General features: G+C 37.9%; 1 protein-coding gene across 1 annotated transcript; it reads left to right on the top strand.

The window, feature by feature from the left end:
* The first annotated feature begins 234 nt into the window (after positions 1-234).
* On the top strand, positions 235-2,153 carry LOC109238666 (vinorine synthase-like). The gene is made up of 3 exons (XM_019405152.1): positions 235-711; positions 1,164-1,695; positions 1,819-2,153. The coding sequence occupies exons 1-3, from the start codon at positions 235-237 to the stop codon at positions 2,151-2,153; spliced, it is 1,344 nt and encodes a 447-aa protein (XP_019260697.1).
* The last annotated feature ends 9,468 nt before the right edge of the window (positions 2,154-11,621 follow it).

Raw genomic sequence — 11,621 nt, 5'->3', positions numbered from 1 at the left:
TTTGAGTTGTATTTGATACTATACCTAAGACAATTCTGATACAATATTAATACTATTAAAATATAATATTGTATTATAATTTAAGTTTAGAGTTGGTTCTTTGAGTTTACTCACAAATAAATTCACACCAAAAAAGTTAGGTATTCTTTTTTGGAGTATTAATTTTCTTCAAAAGCCGTCTAAGAGATACTAAGAATTATCACTAAACTCAGTGTACTTCCCAAATTTGAAACTATGGATGTTAAAGTTCTTTCCAAGGAAAACATCAAACCCTCTGTACCAACTCCTCAGCACCTAAGGAACTACAAAATCTCCTTTCTAGACCAGTTTGCTCCATCTTCTTACATCCCGGTCATTCTCTTTTACAATAATGCCAACGTTGTTGATGACCACTTGAATATAGAAAAAGCCTTGGCTTCAGATCTCCTTAAGAAATCTCTTGCTGAAACCCTGAGTTATTACTATCCTCTTGCTGGTAGATTCAAAGACTTAAACTCCATTGAGTGCAATGACGATGGAGTTCTATATATGGAAGCTCAAGCAAACTTCCATCTCTCGATGTTTCTTGAAAATCCTGATATTCCATTCCTTAACAAGTTCCTTCCATGCAAAGGAAACTGCCTAGAACAGAGTTGTAAACCTCTCCTTGCTGTACAAACCACCACATTTGAATGCAGTGGAAGAGCAATTGGAGTTTGCATGCTTCACAAGGTTGACTTTTACATAGTTTGTACTACTCCCTCTATTTCAATTTATGTGGCAAAATAAATGATACATTTCTATATTTGCAAAAAATTCAACTTCAAACTTTCCACCTAACTCATTTACTCTCGATGAGAAGTTCGTATAGTCACACTCGCACATATTGAAAGCTCCACAAAAGCTTTTACCCTTTAAGTTTTTAAATTCAAAAGTCTTTTTCTTAAAACTCCATGTCAAGTCAAACTACGTAACATCGAAATAGAAGTGGGTTTATCTCACATCGAAAGTAAAAAATGACTTCGTATATTTAGTTGTTATTTAAAACTTGAGTTAAATTTGGGTTATAATTTAAACGAACATGTTTGTTCATGAAAAAAAATGAATATTCTGAATAGCCTTCTTTCGACTCTATAAATTTGTGCTTTCTTGTGACTTTTTTTAGTTTAATTTTCTATTAACAGGTTATAGATGCATCTACGATGAGTGCTTTCTTGAAAACATGGGCCAAGCTTACCCATGGTGAAGGTGATAAAACATTGGGTCCAGACTTCACCTCAGCAATCTCTCTATTCCCTCCAATAGAATCATTACCATCTAAGTTCATAAGAAATTTCGAGAACTTCTATTTCCAAGGCTCAAAATCGCCAATGAGAAGGTTCTTGTTCGATTCCAAAGCCATAAAGGCTCTTAAAGCTAACACATCTAGCCAAAGTGTTCCCTTTCCATCTAAGATCGAAGCATTGACAACTTTTCTTTGCAAACGGATTGCAACAGCCTCTAAATTTCTTACGGATGCACCAAAGACTTTAGTGATCACACATGTTGCAAATTTAAGGCCTCGCATTGAGCCACCTTTGCCCCAAAACTCTTTTGGAAACCTTCTTTGGATACCATTTGCCTTTTATGACCCTTTAGATGCTAGCATAGAGTTGCCTGATTTGGCAATAATGCTAAGGGAGGTGTTTGCCCAATTAACCGCTGAGAACATTAAAGGTATATACTTTTGAACTGTGCGATCATTTCATCTAAAAATATATATTTTTTCAGAGAAAGAACATATTTTCGTTTACTTAATTATGTCTCAAGCATTAATATTTATATTTACGTCTTCAACAGATATAGACAGCGAGTCTACATTCACGACCCTCAACGAGTGGCTTGAAAGTGTGTCAACAAATGAGAATATAAAGATTTTTAGATTCACAAGCTGGTGCAATATGGGAATATATGATGTTAATTATGGTTGGGGAAAGCCTATTTGGGTTGCTCATATGGGGGATTTGGATGCTGCTAATATTCGATCAAAACATCAGTTTGTCTTTTTAGAAAGTGCATGCAAAGAGGAGATAGAATTATGGATTGCATCTGATGATGAAGAGATTAGGATTGTGGAAAAGGATCCAGAGTTTCTCGCATATGCCAAACCAAATCCAAGTATTTGGATGAACTAATTAAATGGCTCATTTGGAGAAAGGTTCAAAGAATTTATCAACTTTCTACAAATTTGTTCTTGAAGTGAGAGAGAAGTGTTATGCATCTTTTTAATTTGGCTGGCACAAACGTTCTCTCCCCATTGTATGTTTTCTTGCATTTTTCGTTGACTAGTGTGTGCTGAGTTTTCCAATACCTAATAGATTGAGGTGTTTCAAATGAAGTAAGCATTTTATTTAACTAGGCCCAAATCCTTGTTTTAGTATTGTTGCTGGTATCTTTACTTAGTAGTAGAGTCCTATGAAATACCTATAATATAGTAAAATTTTAGGTGAAGTAAAAACAATTCATTGCCTAGGAAGTGAGTGAATTCGGAACATTTATATTACATCCGTTTCGGCTCATCTTGCTGGCAATAATAATTTGCGTGAAAATAAAATAAAATCAAGTTAAACTACCGCACTTTGATCAAGCTTATTATAAAAAGGATTTTAAGTTGTACGCATGACAGTGTAATGACTTTGTTATATGATCAGTGTAGTTTAATATATTATAACAAGTTATTAATTATTCATTCAAGAATAACAATTAATATTATTAAATTAGAGTTATCTGCAATTATCTTTGAAGTAACTTTAGTGTAAACATATTTATTGTACCATTATATTGTTGCATTGAAATTAAATTCATTCACAAAAGGGTGTGTAACGACCCGTCGTTCAACGGCATAAGGTCTTGAGCAGCTTCATATTATGTGTTATGGCTTGCGTGCGTGGTCGAGTTCAGATACCGGATGATTCGGAGACAAATTGGAAGAAGGATTCTAGTTTTGGAAGCTTAACTGGTGAGAGTTGACCGGAATTTTAACTTTTGTGCTAACGGCTCCAGAATAGATTTTGGATGATTTCAATAGCTTTGTACGACGACTAGGGACTTAGCCATGCGTTCGGATTTGGATTTAGAGGTCCCTAGGGTAATTTGAAGCATTTCGGCGAAATTTAGAAAAGTTGAAGTTTGCAAGATGGAGACGTTTGACCAATAGTTGACTCTGGTGATATCGGGGTCGCAATGCGATTCCAAGAATCGTAACAACTCCGTTATGTCATTTGGGACTTTTCTGTGAAATTTCGCGTCATTCTGGGTTGATTGATAGGTTTCGGCGCGAGTTTTAGAAGTTGAAAGATTTGAAAGTTCATAAGTTCGATTCATGGTACGATTCATAGTTTCGACATTTTTTTATGTGATTTGAGACCTCGAGCGTGTCCGTGTTAGGTTATGGAGCTTGTTGGTGTGTTTAGACGGGGTCCCGGGGGCCTCGGGTGAGTTTCGGATGGGCTACGGGCCATTTTCTTCAATTTTTGGACTATTGTTTTCTGTCATCTGGTTTCCTTCATTGCGTTCGCATTACTTCTTTTGTGTCCGCGTAGAGTAATATTGGAGGATGAATTATTTCTTCTCCGCTTTCGCATGTCTCCTTCCACAATCGCGGAAGCCTTCCATCCCCTCTTTCGCGTTTGCGTCCGTCTCTTCGCGTTCGCGTACCATTCCACGCGTTTGCGTAGGCCAGTCGTGAGACCTCAGACTTATCTTCTCCACGTTTGCGAGCGTGTTGTCGTGTTCGCGAAGCACAAACTGGGCAGCACTCTTTTCCTTCTTCGTGATCGCGATTGATGTTACGCGATCGCGATGCTTTGACGCCTGGGCAGTAGAATATATCTTCCAAATCAAGGTTTAAGCCATTTTTATCATATCTTGAATTGTAGAGCTCGGTTTTGAGCAATTCTTTATGGGGTTTTCAAGCAAAATGATTGGTTATTTTGGCTAGATATGAGCCGTCCGGAGGTTATTTTACCAGAGAAGTTCATTTTTGAGTATCGGTCTCTCTTCTTTGAGGTAAGTATCTTGTCTAACTTCGTATAGAGAAACTACCCCTTAAGATTTAAGTCTTCTATGCTAATTGTAGTCCGTGTACGCGAGGTGACGAGTACGTGCTCGGGCTTATTTGTGAAAAGTTAGCCTTTTAGGGATCTTTGGTCCTTATATTCACTAAGTATGAAGTTGTTTTGTTATGATTAAGTTTCTTAATTACTAGTTTCACCCCTACCCGCTTTGATTGAAATTAATTGCTTCATGATCCACTCACATTGCTTATTTGACTCTCATTTGACTTAACTGAAGATTTTACCTCTTCGATTATCATGCTATCTTTTCATAACTGCTTATCTTTATTTGAAATTATTATTATCTCTCCTGTAATTGTTTAGTCTTAATTGAAATTATGATTATCTTTCCGCTGCTTATCCTTAATTGAATTTGTTGTATCTTCTCCTGTAATTGCTCCACATTAAAAAAAGATATCCTATATCTTCCTTGTTTTTGAACTGTACCTTGTGGGACTGTTGTTACATATTGTTTTCCACCTTGTTGGGCTATTCTTATTATGACTAGTATTCTCGATTGTGGTTATCCATTGTGAACTAGTTCTACTGTTTCTTTGTGATCGAAGGTTCTTGAATCGATTTACTGATTGTACTCTTATGTTATTGTCTTTGTGGCTGTAATACTCAGTGTTGTTGTGCAAAAGGTTTCTGCTGTGCGGTTATTATTGAGGTGCACGAGGTTTCTGCCGTGCGGTTGTTATTGTGGTGCACAAGGTTTTTGCCGTGCGGTTGTTATTGTGACGCACGAGGTTTTTGTCGTGCAGTTGGGGTTGTGTTGCACGAGGTTTATGCCGTGCTATTGTTACTGTTGATTTTGCACATGCGACGTGACAAGATGGGCTATATCTGTGTGTTTGAGCATGTGGCGAGACAAGGTCGGAATATTATTATGCATGTGTGGCGAGACAGAGCGGGCATTTACCTTATTAATGCACACGTGGCGAGACAAGGTGGGCGATGTCAGGGATTGATTTGTGATGATTCTTGTTTTTGAGTTCTGTGTAGTGGTGTACTTACCTGTGTGAGTACTATTTTGTGGGAAATTGTGGGAAAATATTCTACGTGATGTCTATTTCTTCTTCTATACTTACTAGCTGGCATGAACTATGTTAGAACACTTGCACGAGCATACGCATAGCTACTAGCTCCTATCAGTTAAGAGGATGGATTTTGATATTGTTGAGTATTAAATTGGTAAAGAGGGCACAGGATGCCAAGTGTTTAGGTTTCCGGAATTTGTACCCATGAGTTGTGAATATTCTGAGGTTCGGTACCTCGTAATGCTTATTCACTAAAAACCTGGTGTGAAAGCGGTCATTTTTGTTATGTTGTCACTTATTGATATCTGTGTAGTGGTGTAATTACCTGTGTGAGTTCTATTTTGTGGAAAATTGTCGGAAAACATTCTACGTGCTGTCTGTTTCTTCTTCTATACTTACTAGTTGGCATGAACTATGTTAGAACACTTGCACAAGCATACACGTAGCTACTCACTCCTATCGGTTAAGAGGATGGATCTTGATATTGTTGAATATTAAATTGGCAAATTGGGCACAGGATGCCAAGTGTTTAGGTTTCCGGAATTTGTACCCGTGAGTTTTGAATATTCTGAGGTTCCGTACCTCGTAATGGTTATTGGCTAAAAACCTAGTGTGAAAGCGGTCGTTTTTGTTAAGTTGTCACTTGTTTTTCCTTTATCTGTGATGACCGGATTAAACTGTGTTCTGCTCGTTCTACTTGTTTATTATTATGGTGTTCCGCTGTTAGTTGTTGCTTTCCATTACTTACTGTAGTTACCGTATCGTTTGTCTTATGCGTAGTCTTTTAATAGATATCGTACTCTGTTGTTCTACACATTTACTTATTCAGGTTATTAGTCCAGTAGGTGTCTTGACTGTTCCTCGTCACTACTCCACCGAGGTTAGTCTTGATACTTACAAGGTACCGCTGTGGTGTACTCACACTACACTTCTGCATATTTTTGTGCATATTCAGGTATTTGGTCATTAGTAGTTGCGCGAATTGTTGCTTTGGAGACTCAAGGTAAACCAGTTGCTGCGTTCGCAGGCTTCGGAGTCACCTTCTAGTTTTGTATTGCACTATTACCCTTATTTCGGAACAATTGTATTTAGAGGTTTCTAGCAAAAACTTTGTAGATCTTATGACTTGTACTACCAGCTTTTGGTTTGTAAATTTTAAAGTGATTTCTATTTCAAATTGTTAGATGCCATTTAAGTATTGTTGTTTTTTCAACTAATGTTAGAGTTACCTAGTCCCTAAGACTAGGTGCCATCACGATACCCAACGGAGGGAAATTTGAATCGTGACAGGGTTAAAGAAACTTATGATCAACTTCATACAGCACTCCCTAATCCTCCTATATATGGCCGGACTGACACACCAAAAGTTGCAATAATACTATTAGTGCGATCTAGAATTTGCCAAATCCATGCGTCCTGTGCAGTCCTTAATTCTTAATCGAGAGTACTGCAATTATAACGCACCTTCTTTAGTTGCGTAAGGTAAGCATTGAAAACTAGTCTGACCAAATTTTTTGATTTGAATTTTAGAATTTTAGTTATTCTGTTCAATTTTGGATTTTTGTTAAAAACAACTGAATTGCCTAACTGCTCATCATGGTCTAGTTATTGTTCAGGACTTGAATAGTTAATGCTAGGTCAAACTTGGAAGCTGGGAATTTATGGTAAAGTCATTTATTGCGCTTGTGCTGCCGAATAAAAAAAAGAAGAAGATAGTAAGTCATTTATTACATCTACTGCTTTCCAATTTTGACCTACAAAACACCACGATATTAGACTACTGTCACGATCCTAAACCCAGATCCGATCGTGATGGCGGCTTTCGTGAAGACAAGGCCAGCCGACACAACTCCCGATTCATTTTAAACAATTATAATAATGCAATTTAAGTTATTAACATGCTAATAATCCCAAAATAGAAGTGAAATAGTACAATTTGCGGAAGAAAAACCAACACAGCCCGACATCGGGGCGTCACCAGTCATGAGCATCTAACATAAGTCTCGAAATCTGGAAAAAGGGACTACACAGTCTATTACAAAATCCAGTACGGGGGAAATAAATAATGACAAGAGGGAGAAATACTGGGCTGCGAAAAGCCGAGCAGCTACCTAGTGGACTCCGGAAAATCTGCTGGAAGCTATCCACCCTCGCTAGCAGGACCTGAAGCACCTGAATCTGCACACACGGTGCAGGGAGTAAAGTGAGTACTTCAACGCAGTGAGTAATAATAATAAATGAAGACTGAGGGATAAGAAATCACGTAAAATCACAACAACATGCTATAAAAAGGCAGAGTAGAGTCAATAAAGTACATTTAAATAGTGAAGTCTCATAAACAACTTTGTTTAGAATAAGCTTATTAGAAACACCTTTTTAACAGTTAAACAAGTAAATAAAAGGCGGCTAGGAAGGATAATCACACAAAATCCGCCCCTCGAGCACAATGTCAACAGAATCAGCCCCTCGGGTAATAACATGGAACAACACCAGCCCCTCGGTCTATATCTCATATTACACTGGGTACCCGCGCTCACTGAGGGTATACAGACTACGGGAGTAGCCCCTTACGGCCCAAGCGCAATATCAAGCCATCTCATGGCATAATTAACAGGCTCTCGGCCTCATATCAAGCCACCTCGTGGCGTACATCTTAGGTCCTCGACCTCATCATCATAATCAGTACAATACCGCTGCAGCGTGCAGCCCGATCCCATAATGATCCTCACAACACAGGCCCTCGGCCCTACTCAGTCAGAAATCTCTAAAAGCCACTCGGGCATAGTAAAATATGATGCTTAGTCCCAAAATATCTTTTAAAGTGTTAAAACAGAGTAAGCATGGCTGAGTTATGAAAACAGTATAATTTAGCATGACTGAGTATAGATATAAAAAAAACAGTGAGGAAATAGTAGTAAAAGTCCCCTAAGGGTCCAAACAATTGGCACGAAGCCCAAATATGGCATTCAGCCCAAAGCATGATGATAACAAACAGTTTTCAATCAAATACGCGGTAAAACAGTCATTCGGGATGGACTAAGTCATAGATCCCCAACGGTGCACGACCCCACGCTCGTCATCTAGCGTGTACGTCACCTCAACATAGCACAACAATGTGTAATCCGGGGTTTCATACCCTCAGGACAACATTTAAAATCATTACTCACCTCAATCCGGCCCAAACTCTAGCACGCGATGCCTTTGCCCCTCGAATCGGCCTCCGGATGCTCAAAATCTAGGCAAAAACAGTACATAACAAAGCCCACTCGAAAACAATCAAAAAACAATGCGAATCCCGAAATTAACCAAACCTGACCCTCGGGCCCACGTCTCGTAATTCGATAAATTTAACATCATTAGACTCCTTATCCTCCCACGAGTTCATACATATCAAAAGTTCTAAAATCCTATCACAAATGGCCCTTAAAATCCTTAATCAAAGACCTAAGTTCCTAAGCCCTAGTTTCCTCCATATTTGCCCAATTTTTCCACAAATTTCAAGTCTAATCCGTGAAGCAATACTATAAGGACGGGTTTTTTGTGATCCAAGACCTTACCTCAATGAAATCTCCTTGAATTCCCTCTTCAAAATCGCCCAAAAGCTCCAGAAATCGTGCTTAAAAATGGTGAAACCTTTAAAAATCACGAAGGAAGAATTATATACATTCCGACCCAGGGATTCCGCACATGCGGTCCTTTACTCGCTCCTGTGCAACCGCTTTTGCGGTCCCAAGAGCCGCATCTGCGGTCACCACTTAAATCCTAGACGTCGCATCTGCGATGCACAACCTGCACCTGTGCCATCGCAGGTCCGATTCCTGCCTCCCTTGACTCCTTCCGCTTCTGCGACTGGTCTTCCGCATCTGCGGTCGTCACATCTGCGATCCTTCAACCGCGGATGCGGTTATGACAACAGTTTCAACACTTCAGCTGCCATTTCCAATCTCCTATCTTTCCGTCAACCCTCCGAAATCACCCCGAGGCCCCCGGGACCTCAACCAAAAGCACAAACAAGTCATATACTACCATCCAAACTTATACCAATCTTCAAAACACCTCAAACAACATCAGATCAACCAAAACACATTGGATTCAAGCCTAAGATTCTCAAAATCTTCCGAATTACGCTTTTGATAAAAAAGCCTATCAAACCACGTCCGAATGACCTGAAATTTTGTACACACATCCCAAATGACACAACGGACCTATTGCAACTATCGGAATTTCATTCCGACCCCTATATCAAAACCTCACCTATCATCCGGATAACGCCGAAATTCCAATTTCGCCAACTCAAGCCTAAATCTACTCCGGACCTCCAAAACACATTTCGATCACACTCCTAAGTCCCAAATCACCTCCTGAAGCTATCTGAATCATCGGAATTCACATCCAAATCCTATTTCACATAAGTCAACATCTAGCTGATTTTTTCAACTTAAGCTTTTTCTTAAAAGAGACTAAGTGTCTCAAACATTACCAAAACCTCTCCGAACCCGAGCCAACCAACCCGATAACACAAAATACAGCTGAACAAGGCAATAAGAAGCAGAAATGGAAAAACGGGGCGGTAACTCATGAAACGACCGGCCGGGTCGTTACAACTACTAGTCAAAAAATTCATGGAATGCAACGTTTAAGACACATAGATTTACATGTCTAAATCATTAGAATGGTTAAATTAAGGGTCGGGTGCTGCCTACCTCCTCTTTCTCCTTCTTTTTTAATAGTGTTGTGTCTGATCAGTTTGTGCGGACCTCAATTATTCTATCAAATACTTGTTATTTTCTATTAACAAAGCTATGACATAAACGTAAAATCACTGTTGATACCCAATTTTTCCTTCATATTTTAAATGTATATGCATATACTTTTCAAAATAGTGCATATGCATATATATATATATATATATATATATATATATATATATATATATATATGTATATATATCCAATAATTATCCTTCAATTTTTTTTTATGATGATTTAATAATCTAAATTTATCATTCATACCCACATAATGTTTAAATTTATAATTACATATGTATTTTTAAGGCTAAATTGCACATCTTTGCAATAATAGCCCATAGTAATGTATAATTACACTATTCATGCAGAAAATGACTTCTTATATTTTTTATAATGTTAAGTAATTATTTTAAATTATTTTAGTGCGCAAATGATATTTTTATCATTAATTAATTGCTTTTATAAATTATCTATTTTTTAAATATTGGGTATTTAAATAATAGCCCAAGTTTTACCCAAATTTTGGACCTAACTATCCAGACCTTGGCCCAATACCCCCCAGCCCAATCCTAAACGACCCAACCTAGTCCAAAACCGATCCAACCCCTTCTCAAATCCCAGCCGTTGATTAAAAACGATCAACGACTCACAAACGCCTCCCCCTTTACTTATATCCCCTTACCCCAACCCTAATCCCCATTCCCTAAAGACCGACGCCTCTAAACTCCCTCTATCTCACCTCTGAAGAACCCTAATCGCTTCCCTTTACCAATACCCTTCCTAATCCCGTTATCCATGGGATTTACCAGTTATTTACTTAACATATCCGTGTATTCCCATTACTGGATAATTCTTTACGGTATTACCTAGTACTTGCCTAAACATGGCATGTATTCTTACTTTGATTCTGTCTAATTGACTTCCATCTCTTGAATTTGGATGATATTGCGTCCACACGCGTTTATTCTACACCGTGTGAGTCCGATTTGTTCATATTTTGCTGATTCATGTTTAACTGTAAAGCTAGGGTTTACAGATTTTCTTTGATTCGAACCAAAGTTGTTTCAAGCCTTTGATTTTAAGTATTTTCTCGTCTACATTCGCCCTATTATGTGTAGATTTGTTTATTTTTTGCCGATTTTTACTTACACTAAATTAGGCTTTCAGATCCTTTTAAATTCAAACCAAATCTGGCTTGATTCTTTGGTTTTGAATAGTATTTCCGTCTATGTTCACCTTATTTTATGCATCATGAGTCTTTTTACTTTTTATTTCTGTCAATATGTGTACTTTGCCTAATATTAGGGTTCTAAAATTTCCTCTTTTCCTTACTGATTTAGATTGCTTTCCTTTTAGTGTTTGACTGATGATTTTCCATGTTTATGTGTTAATTTCTACCACTATATAAACCCCTTCCCCATTCCCTTTAGAGAACTTTGGAATCACCATTACTTCACTATACCTAAAGGCTTTACTCTGTTATTTCGTTGTATACTTTGATCTTGGCATTAAATTCTGGGTTTTTACTTTTCACTAACGTTTAGAAAACTACAGTTTTTGTTCTTTTTTGCATTTTCGTTTAACTAGTGAGTTACTTGATTTTTGCAATTTCATCCTTATGTGCCTACAATTTGCATGTGTTCTTACCTCTGAATCTTTGGCTTAATACGTTCCTGGTTTACTTTTAAGAATCATTCTGTTAACTTCTGTATTTAATCACTCTTAATGCTACTAGTTCTGAGACTATCTATGCCTAATTA

Source organism: Nicotiana attenuata, unplaced genomic scaffold, assembly GCF_001879085.1.
Source record: "Nicotiana attenuata strain UT unplaced genomic scaffold, NIATTr2, whole genome shotgun sequence".
Lineage (NCBI taxonomy): Eukaryota > Viridiplantae > Streptophyta > Magnoliopsida > Solanales > Solanaceae > Nicotiana > Nicotiana attenuata.
The sequence above is the reverse complement of the archived record's forward strand: the minus strand, read 5'-3'. Positions and strand labels throughout refer to the sequence as shown.

What these genes read in the sequence shown, in the direction of transcription:
- LOC109238666 (XM_019405152.1), top strand. Translation starts at nt 235, where the DNA reads ATGGATGTTAAAGTTCTTTCCAAGGAAAACATCAAACCCTCTGTACCA. An exon ending in GAGTTTGCATGCTTCACAAG is followed by an intron (nt 712 to 1,163) that starts GTTGACTTTTAC and finishes TTCTATTAACAG; the next exon opens with GTTATAGATGCATCTACGAT. An exon ending in AACCGCTGAGAACATTAAAG is followed by an intron (nt 1,696 to 1,818) that starts GTATATACTTTT and finishes CGTCTTCAACAG; the next exon opens with ATATAGACAGCGAGTCTACA.